At 51.3% G+C, this 26,316-nt stretch overlaps 1 protein-coding gene across 10 annotated transcripts in view; it reads right to left on the reverse strand.

The window, feature by feature from the left end:
• The window catches only part of RAP1GAP2 (RAP1 GTPase activating protein 2), a 216,526-nt gene that overhangs the window by 99,180 nt on the left and 91,030 nt on the right, over positions 1-26,316 (reverse strand). For all 10 annotated transcript variants that reach the window (XR_015148073.1, XM_086359667.1, XM_086359665.1 and 7 more), the window contains one exon: positions 6,534-6,618. Coding sequence is in view for 9 of the 10 variants with exons in the window: in XM_086359667.1 (XP_086215793.1) it covers positions 6,534-6,618 (85 nt within the window). In the remaining variant the exon portion in view is untranslated. The remainder of the gene's footprint in view (positions 1-6,533; positions 6,619-26,316) is intronic.

The raw sequence follows: 26,316 nt of genomic DNA on the forward strand, positions 1-26,316 counted from the left end.
GAACATTATCATCAACTTTGATGAACATCAATTTTGAACATCATCAAAATTTTAAAACTTCTGTTCATCAATGACGCTATTAAGACAGGAGTGAGCTTGTATCTAGAATATGTAAAGAATGCCTACAGGAAGACAAACAACCCCATTTTAAAGGGGTAGGAGGGACAGAGGAACCGTAAGAATGGTCCACAAGCATGTGAGAAAGTGTTCAATGTCATTAGTCATCGGACAAATGCAAATCAAAGCCACAATGAAATACCCTCTCCCTACACTCCCACCCAAGCGGCTAAAATTAAACAGACTAACAATGGCAAATGTTGACAAGGATGTGAAGCAGTCAGAGCTCTCATAATGCTGCTGGTGGGGACATAAAATGGTACAACCACCTGGCCAAAAGTTTGGTGACTTCCTATAAAGTTAAACATTCACCTCCCCTTTGACCCAGCCGTTTCCCACTAGATATTTACCTAAGAGAAATGAAAACACGTGTCCAGAACAAAACGTATACCAGAATAGTCAAAGCATCTGGCTATTCATTACAGCTCAAAGCTGGAAACAACCCAAAGGTCCCTCAACAGAATAAACCAAGTGTGCTATATTCATACAGTGGGGCTAAAAGGAACAAACTGCGGATACGCTCTACAGCGTGGGCGGATCTCACAGATACTATGCTGAGCTGGACGCAAGCACGTGCAGGCTACATGTGATCTCTTTTAAATTCAGTTCTAGAGCAGGTGAAAACTAATTTACATTGGGGAAAAAAAAATCCCAGAACACTGGTTGCTTCCCAAGGGCGGGTGGTTGGGATCGACTAAAGAAGGGACATGATAGAATGTTCTGGGGGACCAAAAAGAGCCTACATCTGAGTCAGAGTATGGGTCCTATGGGTGTACTCATTAATAACAGTGCACAGTTAAGACTCATGCATTTCAATGTATGTAAACTTTTTAAAAATCTGGTTACACCTAAAGTCATTTGCAAGAAGGAAACCCAAAAGAGATGGGATATGTGTATATGTGTAACTGGTTCACTTTGCTGTACAGGAGAAAATAACACAATATTGTAAAGCAATTATACTCCATCAAGAGGGAGGGGACATATGTATACCCATGGCTGATTCATGTTGATGTATGACAGAAACCAACTCAATATTATAAACCAATTATCCTCTAATTAAAATAAATAAATTTTTAAAAAACTAAAAAAAGAAAAAGACAACTATACTCCAATAAAAATTTTAAAAATAAAGAAAAAATTTTAAAACAGAATGTCTTTGAGAAGGGAAAAAAGAAATGTAGGCTAGCTGGCCTTAAAACAATGAACAAAATCAGGTCCAATACACACACGTGCACACGTGATGGTGGGTTCATGCAGGTGGCGTGCACACACATCCCCCAGCTCGCTAAGCCTCCAAGGCGCACCCCCGACAGGTGCAGAGCCAGGAAGCCCCCTGTCACATGTGCACTGCCCTCGGGCTCCCCTGCCCACTGCACGAAATCAGAGGCCTCCTGGGAAGTGGTTCCTGAGAGGATGGCATCTGGACCAGCAACATAAACAGGGTCCGTGTGGAGACCAGGGACAGCCCTCCCAGGAGGGACAGCCCTCCCAGGAGCGCCAGCGAGAAAGCCAGCTGAACTCCTGGGAGGCGGTCGCAGCTGGGATGGGGAATGCAAGTCCCGACTATCATGCCCCCCACCCCACCCAGGGCTTTCTTAAGGAGGGGGAACCAAATCCCTGCCGCTGTTCTTGAGCCCTTCCTGCCCCACCCCAGAGGGGTCCCAACCCTTCCCACAAAGGCCCCCTCACCTCGCCCACACAAACGTGGCGGATCTGATGGGACCTGACACCCCTCACTCAATCCTGACAGAGAGGTGTGGTCTCTTTTCAGAGTGAGAACAGAAGACAAGGGGCAGGAACCAGGGGCAAAGAAAGAGCTGACATCGGGCCTGGGGCTGGGCTCCAAGCTGGAAAAGAAACCCCAGCACCCACACCCCCACCACCCAGGAGAGAGGGTGGCTAGTGGGCAGTTCGTGAGGGCGGGAGGCAGAGACCCAACACAGCCCTGCCCACAGGAAACGCAGGAAGTGCAAAGAAGGCTCCTCTGACGTCCACTTTCTTCCCCACCTCTGGGGACTTCACGCCTGCCTGACACACCGCTGGGGTTTTGAGGGATGCAAAACAAAGAGCCAGGGGACAAAGCAGGAGCGTGACTTTCTGCTCCCCCAACAGCGGGCACTCAGGCCTCCTTGTTGTCTTCGGGAAAGGGGAAGGTTTTGGGGTGGAGGAGGCTGCCCTCAGACTAGCAAAGAGAGGGACAGAGGAGGCTAAGCGAGGGTCACCTCCCAGACTAGGCCTGGTGGGGCTCCAGAGACGAGTGCGACAATTCGGATCAAGGTCACACCAAGGCCCCGGCATCACCACCCTCAACAGAACGCCCGTGCACTTACTGCGAGCTAGAAAAGAATCAGGAGGGTCAACCCCACCCTCTTCAAGCCCAAAAGGTTGTTCTACGGTCATTCCTGGGGCGGGGGGTCGACCAACCCCCGTGCTAGACATTAGGGTCCCTTCCAAACTCCCCCACCGGCCTCTCTGCGAAGCCATCCTCACTCCTCTCCCCCACTGAGAAGCCACTGGACTCACTGCAGCGTGCCACATGCTGAGCCATATGGCTTCTTCTGCTCAGTTAAGGCCTCCCAAAGACAGCAGGTTCTTTGAGGGACAAGGACGGTGGCCTTGGTTTGACCCCATGGGGTCTGGCACAGCGCAGGAGATACACATGGCTCTCCTGAGTGCCGGGTGATCCATTTGGGTATGAAAACTGGATCATAAAAAACGTGAGCCTGGAAACGATGCACTGCATTCCCAGGAAGACAGCCCCCAGCCCTTCTCCCAGCCCACCCTACACCATCCACAGTTTGAATTCTGGCTGGGAACTGGGCTCACATTCTGCCCATCTGCTCAGCATTTCTTTGGTGGCTTTTTCTCAGTTTCATATTAGCAAGGGAAAAAAAAAAAACAACCTTGAAAACCACAACACAAAGAGGTAGGGGAGGGGCAGAGAGGACCCCTTGGAGCAGGCATGCCAGTTGGGGGAAGGGATCTGCAGGGTGCTTCTCAGGCTGGAGGCCAGCTTCTGCTCCATCAGGCCCTTTCCAGTCGGGGGAGCAACTAGAGGAGGGTTGTCCCTGGTGTGTGGGGTGGGATGAGAGCATTGTATCAAAAATGGTTTGTGTCTTAGAACTGAACTGACTCTATGGCCATAGAAGGAAGACAGCTATCTTCAGTGGGACCTTGGGGAAGTCATTTCCCACCTCCTGGCCTCCAACTTACCTGGAAAGGAAATGGATCACCACCCCTGAGATTTTGTGACTCCCAAGCTAATCAACACCAAAGGGGTTTCCCTGCCACCCCTGCCCCAAGCCTGCAGTGCCAGGAAACCAAGTCAGACCCTCCTCCCCTGTCCAGATGCTGGCAGGGCTGGGGGCTGATGGAACTCCAGAGCCAGTGACCCCCTGGAGAGAGTCCAGCCTCCACCCCGTGGTGTCCCAGACCTCAGTGTCTGGGCTCAATCCCACCCTGCAGAGGACATCGCAGGTGGGAGCCCAGGTCCTCACAGCTGACTCCACGTGGAACTGATGGGGAGGGAGGAGGCTTCAGTCCATATATCAAAGAACACATATATCCGGGCTTAATTTAGAAAAGTGCCTGATGGTAGAGGAGACTCAAGCAAAACCAGAGGCGTGGAAGGTAAGTGCCTGCTCCTCCAACCAGGATCCCAGTATCATCAACACATCATAAACATCTACCAGATGGACTTTCCTGGTGGTGCAGTGGATAAGAATCCGCCTGCCAATGCAGGAGACACAGGTTCGATGCCTGGGCCAGGAAGATCCCACAGGCCGCAGAGCAACTAAGCCTGTGAGCCACAACTACTAAGCCGTGCTCCGAAGCCTCAAGCCGCAGCTACTGAGCCAGTGAGCTGCAACTCCTGAAGCCCATGCTCCGCAACAAGAGAAGCCATGGCAATGAGAAGCCTGCTCACAAAGAGCAGCAACAAAGAGCAGCCCCACTCGCTGCAACTAGAGAAAGTCCACAAAAAGCAACAAACACCCAGTGCAGCACAAAGTAAAAACAAATAAAATTATTTTTTTAAAAAAACCATCCACCAGAATCAGGGACCCACAGAACGGGATGCAACTGCTGCCCTGAACTCAATGCTGGGATGCATCGGGCCAGCAGCATGGCTTGGTAAGGGCAGTCCCCAGATGGCTGCTCCCCCTGCGCTGAGAAGACGAGACATAAGTGAGCATTGTAGTTCTGAGTAGCCGCCAGACCACTAACCCAGATCTGCCTGTCCCTCCCACCATGTCTCCAGCCTCCTCCGCACCAGCCTTCAACTTGGGGAGGCCACCCCAGGAATCTCTCATCGGCTGGCTCCATTCTCTCCCTGGAGAGTTCACCCACCCGTCCACCCCCAGCTTCAATTCCCCTGTCAGCAAAAATAACTCCGCGTTTTTACCTCCAGTCACACCCTTCTTCTGAGCCTGGCCCGCAAATACCCAGCTGCTCACTGACACCCTCATTGATGTCTCAGGCTTGTCCAACTCAGCACGTGGAACTTAAGCCCTCATTCTCTCTCCCGGGGCACTCCCTCTCAGAGAATGGCTGTAACATTTATGCAGTTGCTCCAAACCTGGGGCCTTCCTTGCCCCCTACCTCACCCCCAAATTCTCACATCTCACCACATAGGAAATGTGAGATCTGACCACTTCTGAACAACCTCACGGGCCCCTCAGAGTCAGGCCGCCATCCTCTCCCCACTGGACTCCTGCAGTGGCCTCCCAGCCCACCCCACTTCCACTCTGCTCCCTCCCACACAAGCCAGGGTGACTCTTCAAAAGCCATCATACTCCTCAGACTAAAATCTTCAATGACTTCAGCGCCTCTAGTTAGGATAAAGCCCCAATTGTTTTTTCCTTTATTTAAAATATTTATTTATTTATTTGGCCGCTCCAAGTCTTAGTTGTGATGTATGGGATCCAGGAACCGCCTGCCAATGCAGGAGATGTAAGAGATGCGGGTTTGATCCCTGGGTTGGGAAGATCCCCTGGAGGAGGACATGGGAACCCACTCCAGTATCCTTGCCTGGAGAATCCCCATGGACAGAGGAGCCTGGCGGGCGGGCTACAGTCCATGGGGTCTCAAGGAGTCAGACATGACTGACTAAGCACAGACCAGTATGTGAGCACAGAGATGAGCATCCCACACCCAGTTCTGCAGAGCAAGGGGTTGAAACTGAGAATGGTGACCCGTTTCAGTATTGCCCTGTGCAAACAAGCCACCCCGACACCTGGTTCAGATGCCAGCACTGTGACTAGGCAGATGAAGATGGTCTGGATTTCAGTGCCCCTGGATACCCCCACCAGGAGGAGAGGAGAGCTGTCCTAGGTGGGCCCTGCACCCCACCCACTCCTGAATTCCTAATTCCACCAGGACGCAGGCTCTGACTGTCATTCCAGGATAGCTCTGTGCATGGTGGGCATTCAAAGTGGGATGGTAATGGGAAGATGGCTTTTATCTACTTCCTTTGAAGGTATCACTTTGCAACAGATTGGGTCAGGGAAGATGGGGTACAACAGGGACTCACAGGAAAGAGATACCTAATTATTTCCCTGTGAGTCACTGCCTAGCAGAGCCTCAGGAGTGGGGCAGTGGCTGGCCTAGATGTCCCCTCAGCTGCCTCAGGAGGCAGGTGACTTCTTCAGAGCTGGTCATCACCTGGCAAAGGGTGAGGGAAGGAGGGAGGCGCAGTGCTGCCTAGAGAGCAATACTGGATGAGCCAAAGTTCCCCCTGAGGGCCAGCCCAGGCACATGTGGCCACCTGGCCAGGAAGACTGGCTGACAGAAGGGTGGGGGAGCTCAGTGTGGGGAGGATGAGGCCCCTCGGGGTCCTGGGACGCAATTTCCCACGAAAGAAACTTGCGAATGAAGTGCTAACAGGAGAATTACAGGTTCCCCAGAACCGCCAGGGCAATCCTCCCATAGAGACTGGGGTGACAGAGCTACCTAGGAGGGCCAGTCAGAGGCAGGTTGACCAGCATACAAGAGTCATCCAAGTCCCAGGAGGGTCCCAGCCCACAGGACCCCTCCTTCCCCACCCCCAGGCAGCCCTTCTGAGAAGGTGACCCCATAAGGCACCCGGCCACATTCTGAGTGTCCCCGTGTAAGTGCCCCGCCTGGGCCCCTTGCTCCAGAATCTACAGCTCCACAAGGCCCCTCCCTAATCACCAGGCATCCTGCCCACCGCAGTCAACCAGTCTAGTTCCTCACCGCCCCCTGACACCCCTGTATCTCACAGTCACACCTTCCTCCCGCACTGGTTATCTCAAGTGGACACTGCATCCAGAGGTGCGGGGAGGCTCCATGGCCCCCACGGAGGGGACAGAAGCAGCTGGGCCTGGGGCCAAAGTAAGAGGGCTCCCCCCTGCCCCCCTCAACGTCCCCTCCCCACTTACCAGCCCGAAGCCTCTTACCTTCATGGTGGGAGGCGCCGTGAGAGGAGGGGACAATGGCCGGTCTGGGAGGGTCACATCCGAGCTGTTGGCCAGCTCTTGCTTCCTGTGAGGAGACCACAGAACACGTAAGAGGTCAGAAGTGAGCAGGGGCCTGTCTGCACCTCCTCCCTCTCCTCTATCAGCAGCTAGGCTTAAGGACACAGGCTGAGATGTGCAGAAAATAGAGTCAGTGTGCTTCTTGGCTGGGATGCACTCAAATCTAAGGCAGAGCTTACTCCCAGAGAGATCCCCTGCACCCACAGCATCAGTGTCACTTGTTAGAAAGACACATTCTCAGATGCACACCACACTCTCCAATGGCGGGGCCCAGGAATCTGTTTTAACAAGCTCTCCAGGTGACTGTGATGCTGAGGTCTGAGTGCCATGAGGCTAAAGAGACATGGGACTGGGAAGGAAAAAAAGAAGAGGGGGTAAACATTTTCAATTCATCCTCCCTGGGGGGCCCACTGTCCCTAAACACACACACATCCTGGTCAGACAGCTGACTTTGAAAAGACAGGGCTGCCTGCTGTGTAAGCTGCAGGTAAGACTTATTTTAGTCCATGTGGGCTAGGACCATGGAGAGGCAGCTAAACAGAGTTGTGTCTCCATGACAACACAATTGTGACAAGTCCGCTGCTCTCACACGCTCCCCACTTTCCATCTGGCCCTTGCTGGTGACCAGGGAGTGCTGGTTGACAGTCCAATCAGCAGGGAGAGTGTGTGCCATGGATAAGCCTTAGGAGCGACGGTTACACAACAGGGCCAGCTGGGCAGAACTGGGGGCCTCCCCGGACAAGGGACTCTGCTGTCCAGGACATACCCCGGCTATCTCCTAGGACGGTACTAAGAGCCGAAGGAGACTGGACTGAGCCACAAAGCCCCCAGTTCTGCAACTGTTTCCTTCTCTAGAGCCCCACCCTGACACAGCCAGGAGTCAGACCCTAACCTGGTCTCACTTAAATGACCAAAGGACGCCCACCGCCACCTGGAGAAAACGCTTCTGAACTTTGTTCCAGTCCATGTCCTGCCAAAGGGGTGACAGCTCCAACCCCGAGTCCCCTTCATGAGAGCAGCCACATTCCCTACAGAGCCCCGCCCTCCATCTTTCCAGAGGAAACCCTGGCCCCGGGGCTCAGACACCAGCCCAGGCCGGCCCTCTCAGCCAGGCAAGCCCAGGTCCCCTGGCACATCCCCCACCCATCCCCGAAGCCCGTCCTCCAGGATGCCAGGTAAGCAGGCTGAGTGAACAGCTGGCTTCGCAGAGGATCCTTGTGACCCTGTTAACCTCATCCCTGCCAATCTCCCTTTCTGCTCCTCCATCTGCCTTCCTTCCTCCTTTCTTCCTGGACCTGGGGCTCACGCTGATAATTGGAGAGCGGGGTCCCCTCCCTCCTGATCCAGACTGTAACTAGGGCAAGAACCAAAGGGCCAACATTCAACACCCGTGTCTGTGCACACACACGCTCACACACAATGGAACGGACGCAGCTCCTTCTGCTGCTCAGAGCCACCAGCCTCCCCTTCCTTTTAAGGCCTTAGGTGTTACCATTGTGGACAGTGCCCTCCTGCTCTGGCCCTCGCCTGCCTGTGGATCCAACAGAGCTGGGTTGGGAACAAGCTCGCTTCCTCCAGCCACTCTACCCTCTCCAAGCAGCCCCTGCTCCCCCTCAATGGGCCTGAGCCCCAAGAGGGAAAGGAAAGAAGAGGAAGGATGCTCAGGGAAGACGAGCATCACCCTCAGATCCCCTGAGATGGAGATGGACAGGGCAGCTCCTTGGTGGGACAGGCAGCCTGGAAAGGAGAACCATGCAAGGAAGGGAGGGGAGTCAAGCTGCCAGTCCGAGTCTACAGGATTGTGTGAGGTCAGCTGAGGACCCCTGGCTCACTCTGCTGGAGATGGTTTGTGGGCACACTTGACCAACTGCCACCCTGGTTCTCCAGAAACAAACCCTAGAGCAGAGCCATGCAAGCAGGTTTTTAATATCAGTGGTCAGGGGACCCTTTATACACAGTCACACTATGCAGTTCTCTCCGTACGTTGGGAACCAGAGCAGATAAGATTATCACCTGGGTCTCTGAACTCCAGGCAAAGGGCTCCATACCCAACCCTGGTGGGCTGAGTCCCTTTCCCATGTGTTAGGTGCTCAGTCACGTCCAACTCTTCATGACCCCTCAGACTATAACCCGCCAGGCTTCTCCGTCCATGGAATTCTCCAGGCAAGGATACTGGAGTGGGTTGTCATTTCCTTCTCCAGGGGATCTTCCCAACCCAGAGATTGAACCCGGGTCTCCTGCATTGCAGGTGGATTCTTTACCACCTGAGCCGCCAGGGAAGCCTTCCTCTCCCCTGAGCCAGCCTGTTCTCCCTGGACAAGTCTCCAGGGAGTGGTGAGGACTATTAGGTGGGGAGCACAGGGCATCTGCCAGTGTGATTTCCCAAATGATGCCTAGAGCTGGAAGCTGCTGGAGCAGGAAGGAGCATCCGTGGCTATCAGCCTCTTGTGAGCTCCAGGGCGCCATTCCAGACTCCAGAAGGAACACCTGGCTGGGCAGAAGGCATGACCACTGCCCTCAAAAAGATCAGAACCCAGAGCACATCGGCGCCGATGGCTACAAATTAGAATCTACCCGCCTTGGTACCTAGATGGCTTGGAGTGGCTCTTATGGGAGGGGACGGGCCACATTGCACCAACCCTACTCTCCACTCCAGCTCTCCCTCTAGGAGCCAAAGTATGTATTTAAGAGCTAACTGCCTGTTACATAGTGAAGTAAGTCAGAAAGAGAAAAACAAATATATATTAACGCAAATATGTGGAATCTAGAAAAATGGTACCAATGAGTCTATTTACAGGACAGGAATAGAGACACAGACATAGAGAGCAGACTTGTGGACACAGTGTGGGAAGGAGAGGGTGAGACGAACTGAGAGCGCAGCACTGACACATATACACTCAGTTCCATTCAGTCGCTCAGTCGTGTCTGACTCTGCGACCCCATGAATCGCAGCACGCCAGGCTTCCCTGTCCATCACCAACTCCTGGAGTTCACCCAAACCCACGTCCACTGAGTCAGTGATGCCATCCAGCCATCTCATCCTCTGTCGTCCCCCTCTCCTCCTGCCCCCAATCCATTACCATACATAAAACAGATAGCTAGTGGGAAGCTGATGGATAACACGGGGACCTCGATTCAGTGCTCTGTGAAGACCTAGAGGGGCGAGATGCGGTGGGCATGGGAGGGAGGTTCCAGAGGGAGGGGACATGTGTACACTTACGGCTGATTCACACTGTTGTAAGGCAGAAACCAACACAACACTGCAAAGCAACTATCCTCCAAAAACAGGGACAAATAACAAGTGCTAGTGAGGGGCTGAACTGTGAACTCAAAGATATTTTCAAGTCTTAACCCACAAGTGAACGTGACTTTGTTTCGAAATAGGGTCTTTGCCCACTCCAGTACTCTTGCTTCAAAAATCCCATGGACAGAGGAGCCTGGTGGGCTGCGGTCCATGGGGTCGCTAAGAGTCACGACCAAGCGACTTCACTTTCACTTTTCGCTTTCATGCACTGGAGAAGGAAATGGCAACCCATTCCAGTGTTCTTGCCTGGAGAATCCCAGGGACGGGGGAGCCTGGTGGGCTGCCATCTATGGGGTCGCACAGGGTCAGACATGACTGAAGCAACTTAGCAGCAGCGGCAGCAGGGTCTTTGCAGATGTAGTGAAGTTAAGCTGAGGTCATTAGCCTGACTCCTTAATTCAATATGACCAGTATACTTAGAAGAGGAGAAGGTGGCCACAAGAAGACACAGACATACGGGGAGATGCCATGTGACAACAGGGACAGAGGCTGAAGTGAAGCAGCTGGAACTCCAAGAGTTGCCAAGGACTGCAGACCACCATGAGAAGCTAGAAGAGCCAAGGAAGGATTCTTCCCCGGAGGCTTCAGGAGGCGCATGGCCCCACTGACACCTTGATTTCGGATTTCTAATCTCTGGAACTGAAATGAATATCTGTTGTTTTAAACTGCCTGGCCTGTAGTACTCGGTTAGAGCAGCCCCCAGAAACAAATACACTGCCCAAGCTCCACGTCCTAGCCTTGGCTTTGTAACCGGAGGACCAAAAACAAAGAGCGTGAAATCCCTGCTTCAGCCTCAGTCCCCTTGCTATGGTCAGCTGGGCTCAACCTGGTCCTGCCCCAGCCTTCACCACCAATGGCATCTGTGTGTGAGCCACCCTTCCAAGGACAGCCAGGCCCAGCCTCACCACCAGCTGGTGCTAAGATAAGGCAGAGTAAGAACACGGTGCTCAGTGCAATTCCAGCCCTTTCTCAGGCAAACATATCACACAGACCAGGTGGTGAAAGTGACATGATTATATCAAGCGATAACCTTGAATTTGTTCTAATGTACAATAAGCCAAAGGTAAACTATTAGCAGAAGTGGTATCCTCACTATTCTTTGTAATGACTTTCTTGTAACCCACAGTGATCTTGACACGTGTCATGGCAGTGAGGTTGAAAACTGCCTCTCCAGCCAAGCCAGCTCACAGGCAGCCCTAAGGTGGTAGGGTCCCAGACCCACAAAGGGACCCACAAGAGGCGGGGTTGGTGATGGAGGCAGAGGAGGGAAGGAGGGACATTTCATGCGCAGCTAAAAGAGAAGGGTGGTGAGAGCAGGTGTGAACGGGCGGGTCAGGAGAACCTCTAGGGGTCCTGGAGATGTTGCCCACTTAGCATCCCCCTGCCCAGAGCTGCCTGGTCCTCTACTTTGGGATTCTTTTCCCAGCTGGGAAGGCTCAGGGAGACCCAGGGAAGGGGGGGGTCCTAGCTGGCTTTGTGCTGTGCTTTGTCACTTAGTCGTGTCCAACTCTTTGCAATCCCATGGACGGTAGCGCACCAGGTTCCTCTGTCCATGGGGATTCTCCAGGCAAGAATATTGGAGTGGGTTGCCATGCCCTCCTCCAGGGGATCTTCCCAACCCAGGTCTCCCACATGGCAAGGGGATTCTTTACTGACTGAGCCACCAGGGAGGCCCTAGCTGGCTTCACTCAAATGTAAGTCTCAGGAGGAAATGCTCAAAGAGCCAGGAGAGGAAGAGGAGAAACCACAGGGATGATTCACCCAGATAGGGCTGGTCACGGGGAACTGGGCAGAGCCCCCCAGGCCAAGGGCCCCCAGGTCCTCGCCTCTGGCCTCCAGTGGCCCTGCCCCTGACCATCTGTAGCCACTGCAGTTCGCCTCTCCCACATTTCTATGAAAAGCGACCTACACTAAAAATCAAGAGATTCCCAGGCTCAAGTTTGTCTCTACCTGCTACCCCACTGTGTGACCTTGGTGAAGTTACCTCATCTCTCTGTGCCCCACTTCCTTCCTCTGCAAAGATGAGGTGAGAATGTTCTGACGCATTAAACACACATGTGTGTGCATGCTAAGTCACTTCAGTCGTGTCTGACCATGCGACCCTGTGGACTGTAGCCCACCAGGCTCCTTTGTCCATGGGATTCTCCAGGCAAGAATACTGGAGTGGGTTGCCATAATGGCTGCGAAATAAAATAGGGAGTCCTATACAAATGGAGACCATTATTACTATAATTCATACAATGGTGATCAGGTTACTAAGTGAAAAGACAGAAGCAAGGGTCCAGGGCTATTTACACATCTTTGAAAACATCTCTGGCATCTCAAATAAGCACCAGTTCTAGCCCCGGGGATCTACCACCAGGGTCATAACCATCGGTTAATAATCAACAACAGGGAAAAAAAAAACCCTGTAGCGGCAGGTAGCTCTGAGGCCAGGTTTAAGCCCTCCCCCTGGCACAGGGCTTCTCCCAAACCAACATACTTCCTTGTCGGCATCAACCACTACTCCAGCTCCACAGCCCCCCTCCCAGGTTCCATCCTGGTTTCTCTTGCTTTCCAAATAGCCAACCTAGAGAGATGCAGACAGCTGGCTGCTATGCGGAGCTTCCCAGGAAAATCAAACCAAAGGCAATGATACACTTTATCACAAAATAGATGAAAATAACTCAAGCACCATTAGCGGAAGAATGAACAACCAAAACACGGTCCTTCCGCACTGTGGAATATTACTCAGCCATAAAAAGGAGTGAAGCACTGATCCATACTATGACATGGACGGACCTCAAAGGCACGCTAACTAACAGGAACCAGAAACAAAAAGCCACCCGTTGCACAATTCCATTTATAGGAAATGTCTAAAATAGGCAAATCCAGAGACAGAAAGCAGATGAGTAGTTGCAAGGGTCGGGGCAAAAGGAGAAGGGATGGGGAGGCTCTGCTCATGGGTACAGGGTTTCTTCTTTGAGGTGATAAAAATGTCCAGGAACTATGCAGTGGGGATGGTTGCAGAGCTTTGTGAAAATACTAAAAATCACTGAATCGCACACTTTAAAAGGATGAATTTCATGGAATATAAATTATATTTCAATTTTTTTAGAAAGAAATAAGAGTGAAGAGGCTGAATGGGCTCCATTTCGGTCACTTCTCCTGCTTAATTTTCTTCTCTGGCTGCCTTTTGATGGCCCCGGGGCCCCAGACGGTATGCAGATTCTAGCTTTCTGGCCATGCTAAAGACGCTGAGTATGGTTTCCTGACCAGTCCCACCTACTGAAAGCAATGCTTCTCTCCCCATTCCCAGCATCCTTCAGTACTGATTCTTGCAACACAGTGCTTAACACCTTAGGAGAGAGTTTTAGAGTTCCAACTTTTCACACTCCCACATCTTGCATAACCAACTAGACCATAAACAATAGGAAATAACATAACACAAACTTTTTCAAAAACTTCCAGAGAAATCATCGTAAGAAGAAGACACAATGGAAAGAAAAGGGAATTAGAAGCCAGGACTGGCTCCCACCAGCTCTAACCCTGACAAACTGGAAACCTCAGTCTTGGTATCTATTTTCCTCTCTACAGAACAAGCAGGCTAACTCCAACTCCTGTTCGCTCCACAGGACTCGGAAAATTGCACTCAACTCCTCAGTATGACTAGAGTCTTAGTCTTTCGTACTGGCAGAAAACCGCGTGGTCACTGGACAAGCCAGGCCGAGTGGGGAGACGAACAGAGACCAGGCTAGGTGTGGGCTGGGGGTCCCTGCCCAGAGGAATCCACTTTGCTGTCTGCAGAGACCCAAGGTCAGTGGCACAATCATGTAGCCCTCATTCCAGTGACCAGCAGTGCTGGGGAGTCCCCGTGGTTGGGAAACATGTCTGAGAACTTCTGTCCATCATGGCAGGATAGCCTGGCAGATACTGGAGTAGAGGGTCAGGCTCCAACCTCAAGGGAGGCAGGGAGGCCGTGTGCACAGTGAACCTACATGGGGGGCATTCTAGCCCAATAGACCTGGATCTGCATTCCAGCACCACCCCTGGCATGCTGTGTGGGTTTGACCAGGTTACTTCGCCTGACCCCACCTCAGGTTCCTCATCTGTAAAATGGTATAATATTTGCCCCCTTGGATGGTTTGAATAAGGCCTGGAAAGCACTTAGCTCAGCACGTGGTCCATGGCAAAAACATAATTCCTGGCCACCAATGTCGTTGCCAAAGCTGCCCTCAGTTGAGTCAGAGGAATGGCCTTGGGTGGGCGGAGCACCAAGGCAGAGAGTCAATTAGAGGGCAGAGAGGGGGCAGGCGGGCCTGCTTCAAACCTGGGGGAACCTGGAGGCGCGTCCAGCCACGGTGTGTGCACCTCCAGGTCAAGCACAAGGCTTGATTCCAAGGCCCTGGGGCACAGGCTGGAGGTGAGGATGTTACTGTTTGCGCTGTGCTGAGGCTGATGTAGAAGGGGACAAGGACGCCAGCCCAGCAGAACAGGCCGGGGGCAGAGGGAGGGAAGCAGGTACAGGATTCAGGAATGAGAGGCTCCAACTGGTGGAGAGGCTGAGTCCCCATCCCCCTCTGAGAGCCCCTTGGGAAAGAGCAGGTGTTGCTCACCTGTCAGCACCTGGCAGGCTGGCTTTAGTGACACATCCCATCCCTGGGCATACTCTGAGAAGAGCCAGGAGAGTCAAGCACACCTCTGGACTTTTGAAGATGTAAAACTCCCCCAGGGAGTACAACACTCACTTCATCCCACGGTGCCCATCCAACCCCAGGGTCCATGCAGAGACCAGCAACCCAGGGAGAAACTAAGAGAAGCTACCCTACCACTTAATCATGGTGACAAGGACTCTGAGGCCCAAAGAGGCAGAAGGAGATGCCCAAGTCCCATGGCCAGCCTCTCTCTTCTTCTGGGAAGAGGCACGGCTCCCCAGTCCCCTTAGCACGAGTGTGGGAGGTGAGCAGGTCACATCTCAGGAAGAACCCGAGGAACCAAACATTGTTGGTTCCTGGACAAACATTTGTAAAGGACGAGTGCCAGGGCCCTGTGCGAGGTGAGGGGCTGAGCAGGGGCCCCGGAGATGCTGGTGTGCGGGTGTGCAGGAGGTGTGCCCGGTGTGACTCAACCACAGGCCCGCCACGTGGGACCAGGGGAAGCCTGGGCAAAGCTCCCTGCGTGCAGCTGCAGGGAACATGCTGGCTTCTCTCTGGGCATGTAGGGAGAGGATGGCACTGCTCTTTCCAGGAGGCCTGTGAATCCCTGCATTGAGCCAGTGGTAGGAGAAAGGGCAGGCGCCAAGACGAACACACGACAGGGCAAACCAGCCATGAGGATCGGCCATGGCTCCCGGCCGGCGGGGGTGGGTGACGCAGCCTCCCTCCACCCCGGCATGACAGCTCAGCGCTGATGGACCAACCCGCCCACACGGGCAAACCTCCACACTCCTGGGAAAACATGCCTTTACTGAACAGACAAGCTTTAGACCCGACTGGTGCCGGCGGGTTCACGCATGAGTAAGCAGAGACTCAGAGGGGTTCTGTGTGGGCCTGAGGCTCACGGAGCCAGAAAATTGGAGAGTTGGGCCTCCACCCCAAGATCTCCGACTCCATTTCCATGGCTCCTCCCGGTCACAAAGGGAAAGCCAGCTCTGCCCAGCCCAAGATCTATAATCTGAAAGGAGAACACGGGCCAGCACCTTCCATGGCCTTTAAGCTTGAGCTCCTGTGAACCAAAGGTGGGTTGTGTGTCAGTGCGGGTGGTGAGGTCAGGATTATTTACAAGCATCTGAGAAGACAATCCAGGCGGGAGAAGTGAAAATGCAGAAGCCATCCTGAAGGCCCAGCGCACCCACGTGAAAGACCCTTCTGCCAAATGTGCGCTGTAGGTTACAGGTTAAAACAGACATAGAACAAAGTGCTGTGGGGACACTGGGAAGAGGGGGCCAGGTCTCCTTGGGAGATCAGCTAAGGTAACGGAGGAGGTGACAGCCGAGCCAGACCTGGAGGGAAGAGCCAGCATCTGCCTGGGAAAGAAAGAGAAAGGAGAAAGGCCCTGAACAGAGGCACAGAGGAGGGGAAGCCAAGAGACTATGGAGCCTCAGAAGAAACACACCGCTGGCGCTTAGCATAAGTGCATAAGGCCCCCATAAAGGAAGAGTGAAAACCAGCAAGCAGTCCTTGGGGCTTATCATCTACGGGGTACTGTTGAAAATGACCCACATATCCTTTCTCACTTCATACTAACAAAACCCTCTGCAGCAAATATCATTAACCCCACTTCACAGATGGAGAAACTGAGACTCTGAGAGGTTAAATTACTCGCCCAGGGTCCCAGAGCAGGGAAGCAGCAAAGCTTAGACCCACGCAGTCTGGATCCACAGTCCACGATGTATACCACTGTGCCAACCAGACTGCCTGCAAAAGCGGCAGCCCACTCATGAAGAACATTCTCAGTACACTTGCTCAGAGTTGGGGGCACGCCTCCCTGTGGGCACCCAAGGTGATCTGGGGCACTCTTTATTGCAACTGTCCCTTATTGACCTTTTACACTGACCTTCTACTTGTGGCAGGCCACCCTAATCTTCCTTTTATGGTAGTGACATAACGTTGCCTTCTAAAACGAGTTCATTCAAGATTTTAAAACTAAGCCAGTCAAGGCAACTAGTGAGTAACAGATACAGGTGTCACACTGACATGCAGAAGCAGTGAAGGTGGTTTGGGAAACAGGCACTGAGCAATCTGAACTCTGCCTCATGGGTAGAGGGGAGCGTGGAGGTGGAAGGCAGGCGGCTGCCCTGCAGGGCTTTGCTGGAGGGCTCCAGGGAGCAGAGGAGGACGCAGTGACCGGAAGGGGAGGGGCGCAGGGAGGACCAGAGTGGGAGGGGCTCCACTCTGCTTACAGTCACAAAAAAGAAATGAAAGGGTCGTATACATCAGGATTTCAGAAGCAAAGTGAAGAGCACCTGGTGACTGAGAAAAGAAGGAAGAGACAGCCGAAAATGTGCAAAGACTTGGGTAGCAGAGAACTGAATGAGTGATGCTTCACGACACAGATGGAGGAGGAGAGCTGGGTTTGCAGAGGCGGAAGATAAAGCATCCATTCTGTAGCTCAGGAGCCCCTGGGAGCCCCAGGTTAGATCAGAAAAGAAGTGCAGCCTAAACAGAGAGACAGGTGTAAGGAGAACAGAGGCAGAGGCCACAGGAGGAGAGGAGGCCCCCAGGGAGGACAAGCAGGGCTGAAAAGGCAAAAAGAACAGAAGCCCTCAGCAGGACAGCAAAGGAGAGGTGAGAGGGAGGACCATGCCCAGATGGAGTTTGAAAGCCAAGGGAAGGGCAAGTGCCAAGGAGGCAATGGTGGGCAAGTCACCCCGTCATCCAAGAGGCTCTATTTCCAAAGCACGGAGGAGATAATCTACCTGCCGTGTCATCCCGCCCCTCACACACTGCATCACTTGAAAACTGCTGAGTGAGCAGCTGCCCTCACGTGGTCAGCGGTTCTGCTTGGCGCTGCCTGGTCTCAACTGAGGGAGCTACATCATGGTCACAGCAAAGGCAGCCAGCTCACAAGGTCATGGCCCCAGACAGCTTCAGAATCAAAATCATAAAGCCATGGAGTCACAAAGGCACAGAATATCAGCATTTCCCAAGCAGTGAGTATTTCTTGACCCAGATAAGCAAGTTCATGGGTGCTTATTTCATGACTCAGTTTGGACACAGGACAGTATCACAGTAAAAAATAATTTTTAAGCAGTTCTCTCTCACTTCTTTTAGGACAGATGGACAGAAATATGGATATAGATGTAGAGATGGAGGCAGATATACTCTTTTTTAACTCTTTATTTTGTATTGGGTATAGCTGATCAACAATGCTGTGATCGTTTCAGGTGAAGAGCAAAGGGACTCACCACACATATACATGTATCCATTCTCCCCTGAACTCCCTTCCCATCCAGGCTGCCACATAACATTAAGTAGAGTTCCATGCATTATACAAGAGGTCCTTGTTGGTTATCCATTTTAAATATAGCACAGTGTACACGTCCATCCCAAACTCAGTAACTATCCCTTCGCCCTCATCCTTTCCCCTGGTAACCATAAGTTCATTCTCTAAGTCTGTTGAATCTCTTCCTGTTTAATAAATTCATTTGTATCATTTCTTTTTAGATTCCACATATATGGGTTATCACATGATATTTCTCCTTCCTGAGACAGATATACTCTTAAGCCTGCTGAGACTTTATGATGAACATATCAGACTGACCACATGCATTTATTTAGCTTCCCCTTAAAAAATGTGAAATGACAAAAGCAAATGCAACAGAAGAGGAAAATCCAGCCCAGAAGAGATTACAAGTTCCTGGAAGAAGGATGGGGGATGGATGACCTGGGCTAATGTCTGAAACTTGAAACACAAAGTCTTTGGACCCCAACCTTTCACTTCCTCACCAACCACATGACCTCATCAGCTGCCACCACCATGAGAAACTGAACCATCCCTGAGAAAAGACAACATCTGAGTTCCCCCAGTGGAAAGGGCAGCTTGCTACCCAGTTATCACCCTGCATGGAAGCCCCCAGGTGGCATGCCAGCCCAAATACACAGGGCTTCTAACCCACTTTCAGTACCTCACTTTGACGACCGAGGTACAGATCAGGATGGCTAGACTTTTGAGGAAGTCCCCCAACACAAGCAAGAGACATCCAAATAAACAAGTGGAACCTGAAAAAAACAAGGCAAGGAACCAATGGAAACTTCCAAATACGCTGTAAAGCAGTAGTCTCAGCCATCAGACGAGAGTTCATGTGCACAACACAAGGAAAGAATGCTATAAAGATGGAATGATCAGGAAAGAAAGAAATCTTAGAAAAGAGAAATATGATTGGAAGGCTAAGTTGAGGAAGCCTTCCAAAAAGTAGGACAAAAAGATAAAAATATAGAAAGTAAAAGAGAAAGTGTAAAAACATCAGAGGATCCGATACCTTCCCAAAAGGAAGAGGAAAATAGAAGAGCGGAGTTGTGGCAGCTAGTCTCCAAAGGTGGCCTCCTGATGAGTGTATCTCTTGGTATTAATGCACTTGGACCCTCCCCGCTGCCGCCTCAAATCTGGGCTGGCCCTGTGACTCAGTTTGGACCGAAGGACTGAGAAAGAAGTAATATTACTTAACTTCCAAGGCTGAGTCATAGGAACCCTTGAAGGTTCCATCGCAATCTCCAGGAACATTTGCTCTAGGGAAAGCAAGGCAGCATGTAAGAAGCCTGACTCTCCTGAGATTGCCCAGCTATGGTTAACAGATGGAGAGGTTGCATGGAGAGACACCCAGCCCACGCTCAGATGTCCCAGACATCTCAGTCCATACAAGTGAAGAAACCATCTTGGACATTTCAGCCCCAGCAGATGCCATGAAAAGTACCAAGGAATCAAACCAGAACCAAGGTTCAAGACATATGGCCCCAGCTGAGCATCCCAATCACCTCCATCTATCTGAGCCACCCACACATGAGGTATCAAACTCTGTGGAGCAGAGATAAGCCATCCATCACCAATGTGCCCTACCTGAAACCCTAACCCATAGAATTGGAGCACAATAAAATGGTTGTTGCTTAGAGAACAAACATATGGTTGCTGGGGGGAAGGGTGGGGGAAAGGGATAGTTAGGGAGTTTGGGATGGACAGGTACGCACTGCTATATTTAAAATGGATAACTCTGCTCAAGGCTATGTGGCAGCCTGGGGGAGAACGGATATGTGTAGATGTATGGCTGAGTCCCTTTTTTGTCCACCTGAAACTATCACAACATTGTTAATCGGCCATACTCCAACACAAAATTAAAAATCTAAAAACAATAAGATAAATAAATTTTTAAATGGTTATTGTTTCATCTTAAAAGGAGAAATTTATCAGAGAATCAGTACATGCACACTTCCCAGAACTGAAGGAAGGACTTGAATCTCTGGGTCCACTAAACGGCCAGCACAGCAAATGACAAAGGATCCACCCCAAATATTGTCAGGACATTTCAGAAGGCCTGGGTAAATGAAAAATCCTCAACAACTCCAGAAAGAAAATGTAAAAACACACCACATACAAAGGAATGTAAATCAGTACATCATCAGACTTTTCAACAGAAGTTCAGAATCTGGTATAAACAATGATACAATACCTTCAAAACTCTGGAGGAATATTATTTTCAACCTACTATTTTATACCCAGGCAAACTATCAAGCAACTTTGAGAGTAGAACAAAGATATTCTGAAATATGAAAAAGCCCCCCAAAATTACCACCTTGAACCATTTCCTGTTAGATAGAACTGCCAGGATGTCCAATGGGTATAAGCTTTTGGTGGGGGAAAAATGCTATTAAAGGAATTATGTAGAAAAAATAAAAATAGAAAATGGAAAAAGGTACATAGAAAATTACACAAATGGGGGAAAGATGAGTTAATCATTAACCCTAGGAAAAATACAAGGTTATACAAGAAGGGACACACATTTATAGCACCCTCTTTGGCTCAACAATAAATAATATTTACACAATTATAATAAGTAAACATGGACTATTGAATCAAACAACAACAACAAAAAATGGTGATAGTGGACGGATACATTGCTTACTAAGGGACCACAGGTCTCTACTGAATTCCTGGTAAGACGTGGGAAAGAAGAGGCATCCCCACCAACCCAACCACCTCCAGAGTTCCCAGCACAGGGGTGCGTTAAACTACCCAACTGTCTGTCAGCACTGGAAGTCACCCGATCACAGAGCATACCAGCCTCCCAGCTAATCCATCATTCCAAGACTCTGCCTCTTTATTTTTTAAACAATTAAAAAATTTTTATTTATTTATTATTTTTGGCTGCACTGGGTCTTCATTGCTGTGCACAGGTTTTCTCTAGCTGTGGCGAGCAGGAGCTACTTCCTGATTGCAGTTTGCTTCTCACTGTGGTGGCTTCTCTTGTTGCAGAGTGCAGGTTCTGGGCATGCAGACTTGAGTAGCTGCAGTGCACGGGCTTAGCTGACCCAAGGCATGTGGACTCTTCCCAGGAGAGGGGTCAAACCAGTGTCCCCTGCATTGGCAGGTGGATTCTTAACCACTGGACCACCTGGGAAGACTCTGCCTCTTAATTAAGCAGAGTCTGAAGAAGACTCTGCCTCTTAATTCTTAACTCTTCTGAAGAAGTTATTACTTGGTTAGGATTAGGATTAAGAATTAGATTAAGGATTCTCATCACTGGTTCAAACTAAATGATAGTCTCAAGGGGGAGAGATCATAGTATTTCAGAGTATGTATATCTTCAATTAATAATGTTATTCCCTATCTGAAAGTTTCGCTCATTAGAAAAAACAAACGCTCGGAGCTATTTTCCAGGACTGAGACAAGGCACATGGCCCTCCCTCATTCCTGCATCACTGGGAGATGAATGTTCAGGGCAAGGAGGATCCACCTGGGGCCGAGTAATCACCCATAGCTGACTCAGCCCACAGGAGCAAGGGCTACAATCTCATTTTACCAACAACGTGCTCTAACCTAGCCTACAGAGCCCAGGCCGATGAACCAAACCCAGGGATATCAAACCTTCTGGCCTTCTCCCAGCACTGACTTCTTTCCTGTGGGCACTAGGGAAGGAAGGATAATTATGAGAGCCTCCAGGGTAATCCTGGAATCTGGGTGTGATCCTTGCAAGTATTCTATGACTGGAAGGTTCAAAAAAAGAGCTTGGCAGCCTGGAGCACCCTGGATAACCAAGAACCCCAAGTGATGAGCAGGAACCCACTTCCCAGGTCAGGCCCCTCTTCTGAATTAGTGAGAACAGAAGGCCATGATGAGCCACCCCTGTGTGGCCCCTTCACAGGTCTCTAACATGTACCCTGCCTACCAGCCCACCTCAAGCATAGCAGCTGGCACTAAATGAACTCAAGAATGAATAAGAGGCACTTCCTGGTGGTGGTCTAGTGGTTAAGATTCTGCACTTCCAATGCAGGGGGCACAGGTTCAATCCCTGGTTGGGGACCTAAGATCCCGCATGTCACGTGGCATGGCCAAGTAAATAAGAATAAGAAAACAAGGGAACTCACACACCTTCAGAGTAGAGAGTTAAGTTGGAGCCGCATGGGGTAGGAGGCTACTGTCTCCACTGTAATCCGGTTTGTTCAATATTGCGGCTTCGACTGACCTCAATGCCCTGCTCAAGAGTCTGAGACACAACTGACCCATTTCCCACCAGTTTGATGTGTTACTCAGCTCATGTCATTCCCTGGTGACTGATTCTGTTTCTGACCTTGGATTCCTTCTCTGGACAGGGACAGTGGACATCAAAGAAGCATCCTTCATCAGTATCCTCATCCTCATGCCACCAGCTAAGATGTACTTGGTTCTATGCAAAGATTCTTAGACGCATTATTTCATTTCACCTATTCCTAAGGGATAGATACAGGTTTATTCTGTCATTTTACAGAGGAAGAACTGAGACTCAGAGAGGTTAAGTGACTTGCAAAAAGCCCAACAGCAAGTAAGTGGCAAAGCTGGGATTCTAAGGGACCCTGGACGGCAAGTTCTGGATGGCTCCCCTCTGTCTCACTCCTGCTTTGGAGGTCCTCAGCATTGATGACGCTCCTCACCCCTGCAGCCCCACAGCCCTGGCCTCTGAGAGCTGGCCGCCAGGGCACTGGGATCATTCATTAAACGTTCTGCTGGGCAAAAGGTAGTTTAAGAGCCCTGAGGTTCTCTCCTACAACAACCTGGGGTTCAGACACAATGCTGCTCAGGAAAGGGGCCTAAGATGAGTATCTTCTTAAGAGAAAGTTACTTTTCATTTGCTAAATGTCTACCAAAATATCCCTCTAAATATACATAATCTATTATAGATTGTTTCAAAGGACTCCGCCAGTGAGAGGCGATCATTCTGAGTTTCACATTTTGTCGTCAATATTAATAGAAACTCACTGGGAACAAATTCAGAGGATCCAGAGGCATCTCATGAAGTGGACTGGGGGCGGGGAGGGGCCCTCCCACCTCAGCTCTCTGCTCTTCTGATGCAACCCATCAAACCAGAGCATGCAAGGCCCCGGGGATCAGACCCAGCATCTGCCGCAGGGAATCAGGGCTGAGAAAAGGCTGTTCTTTCAGCCTTCCTGCTGAATCACTGCCAGCTGCCCTGGTCACTTAAGTGACAGGATGATACATCAACGTCAATAACGCAGGGAGGGTCTGCCCACGGACAGGGCATTATTCTCCCCAGGAGGCATGAAGTTAGCCTCGACAGGCAGCTGAGGCCCCTGAGAAGTAAGGGCCCCTGCCCAGGACCCCCTGTCCCTTCCCAGATCTCCTCCTGGTCCCAGGTGGCCAGACCTAAGAGTGACAGGAAGAGGCCACTCCTGGGCCAGCCAGAAAATCATCCAAGAAACAGGCGCTGTTGGAACTTAGTGTGTGTGATGGGATGGGAAGAACAACATGCAGAGGACTTTCTGCCATGGGTCTTTCTGCCAGAGGAGCCGGGCACAGCTTCAAGACTCAGTGGGGCACCAGGGCCCTGTGCCAGCCTCCAATCGGGCCCTGCACATCCATTGGCTCCTCCAGGCACTCGCTAACTATCTGCTCAATGAATTGAAGAGCCTGGGGGCTATGATGGGTCAGTGCCCCTGAGGAAGCATGATGAAAACCTTCCAGGCATTTCCTCCAAGAAATGAGTCTACTTGCAGATGAGGTTGGAAGGGCTTTGAGGACAAGGACGGTCTTGGTGACCTCCATAGAGCCCACGGGGCCCAGGGCAATGCTGGAGCACCGCAAGCCCTCAAAACTGTTTGATAATACTAAAACCTCACATTCATATAACAATTTGCACTGGGGACGTTTATCATCACTTTCTCTGCCAAGCACGGTTTGGTGAAGATCTTCAGGACAAGGAGTGATGTTCTATATCTTATATTATAGATGAGTCAGCAGAGGTCTGGAGAAGGTGGAAGGATTTCCTAAAAGATTCACAGCGAGTTAGTGGGGAGACTAGCATTCACACTCAAGAATGACTCCAGATCTGTGGGCTGAGCTCTCCTGTTTATGTGTAGACCGAAGGAAGGAATGAAGGAAAGGGGGACTTCCCAGGTGGTCCAGTGGCTAAGACTTCACACTCCCAATGCAAGGGGCGCAGGTTCAATCCCTGGTTGGGGAACTAGGTCCCACACACCACAACTAAAAAGATCCCGCATGTTGCAACTAAGACCCAGTGCAGCCAGATAAATCAATTTTTCAAAAGTAAATGAAGGAAAGGACAACTAACCTCTCCCACCTCTGCCGTATCACAGCAAAGCATGGAAATCAGTGCACCTGTTTTCCCCTGCTCTTTCGGGTCCCGCCAAGTGAGGACCGTTCTCACTTGCGGTGCACACTCCAGGCAGGTTTCCAAGGACCACACCCTGATCTCCTTATAGCCACCCCCGACCCTCCGCACCTCCAACAGTGCTGAACAATAAATTCCTGTCTGGCTGAGCAGAGGACATGGCTGTGTCCTGGTTGGAGCAGCACGTGGGCTGTCAGCTTAGGCCAGGAACACAAGCTATCGGTTGGAGGTGTCCTCCCACCGCCACAAATCACCCCTGCTGTCCCTTAGGAGAGGACAGCAGGCAGGAGGTTGAGTCTGTCAAGGGGCCTAGGGTCCACACAGACCAGCAGTCACTGCAGTAGCCCATCCTGGCTCTGCTATCGCTCAAAGGCTTACTGAGGCCTCCAATCCCCTGCCTGTCCTGTCTGGGTCCCTCTCCAGACCAGTAAGTGAGCAGGGAGTGGAGAGAAAGAACCACCCACCTGCCTATCTGGGTCAGAGTCTCTGAGGCAGGGCCGATGGGGCCCCAGGCTACGTGGCAGGGCCCTGGGACTCTCTGCCAATCACCCCAGTAACAGAGCTGACTGATGCCAACCCGAAAAGGCCAACTCCCAAGGGAGGCAGCAGCTTTATCCTGCTCTGAGCTGCAGGTGGAATAGGTAAGTGAGATTTTTTTTTAATGGGTTTATTTTACCAATTTAGGGGGTGGTGGGGGTAGGCCAGAGGATGAAAAAAGAGGGAGGGGGGGAGAAAAGGGTGGATAGACAGGGAAGAGAGAAAATGGAAGCTTTTGGAAGCTTTTAGATGGAAGACACGTCCCTCTCCATTGTGGCCAAAATCCATCAGTTAAAAGGCCACAGAGCTGAAGAAGCCCCAGGGGCTGGTGGGGAGCAGCACCCAAAGTCGAGGCCTTAGGCGGGAACATCAATACAACCACACAAAGTGCTGGAGTAGGTCCTTCCGGTCCTCCCAGAACCCTGGAAGAAATGGCAAGAGTGAAGGTAACCATCTGGCGCCCTGAGCGCACCCCCTCGAGTGGCAGGGCTTGCCGGAACATCCCAGCCACCTGCAGACGGGAAGTGCTTCCCCTCCTCCCTAAGCCCGGTGAGATCAGAACAGGTTTCACTCTCCTCAGAGCTGCCAGTTCAGCCCTCGATGGCTCCCATCAAGTCAGACCCTCACTGAAAGGCCATTGTCCCCAGCTCCTCAGCTCCACCCACCTGACCATGAGCCCCATAAGGGCAGCCATCAGGCCAGCCTTGTCCCTGCGGGATCCTCAGTCCCTCAAGGACTGATGTGTGATGGGGAACATGGATGGACAGACAGGCAATTATGCTGCCCCCAGGGAGCTGTTTTCTTTGTGGGGTATTGAACCAGCAAGGTCAAGGCAGTAATGAACAAGCTTAGTGAAGAAAACACCTGTCCCACATCTGGTGTCAGTTGGGTGTTTTAACCAAGGCCCTTCCCTTGACAATGGATCTTCCAGGGAGCGAGAGAGCTCCCCGCAGCCCTGCCTACCCTCAGCACACCCTCTCCCCACTCAGCCAGAAGCAAGCCAGGACTGTGATTGCCATCCCTACAATGACCCCATTTTCTGCCTCCAACCCAGGCCTCTCATCTGAGCCTCAGACCCCACTGCCAGCTGGACATCTCCCCTGGGATCTCTGAGCACCTCAAACTCAGGCTCCCCCATCCCTGGGATTCTCCAGGCAAGAACACTGGAGTGGGTTGCCATTTCCCATGCATTTCTCCAATGCATGAAAGTGAAAAGTGAAAGGGAAGTCGTTCAGTCGTGTCTGACTCTTAGCGACCCCATGGGCTGCAGCCCACCAGGCTCCTCCGTCCATGGGATTTTCCAGGCGAGAGTACTGGAGTGGGGTGCCATTGCTTTCCCCTTCCCGCTAGCTGGCAACATTCATTCTTCTGCTTCCAACTCCACCACCTGGGGCCACAGGTGAGGACAAAGTAAAAATTTAACTCTGCCCAGGAAAAAGAAAAGATCTCATTTTCCCTAGTCAGGGTCCTATAAATTTTTCTGAAATTCCAACCATTCCTCCCTTTGAGTCTGAATGTTTTTATTCTTCAAGAGTCTCCATTAAAATGCA

The sequence above is a fragment of the Bos grunniens genome, chromosome 19 (assembly GCF_055505025.1).
Source record: "Bos grunniens cultivar Pamir isolate PY7600 chromosome 19, Bosgru_T2T1.0, whole genome shotgun sequence".
Lineage (NCBI taxonomy): Eukaryota > Metazoa > Chordata > Mammalia > Artiodactyla > Bovidae > Bos > Bos grunniens.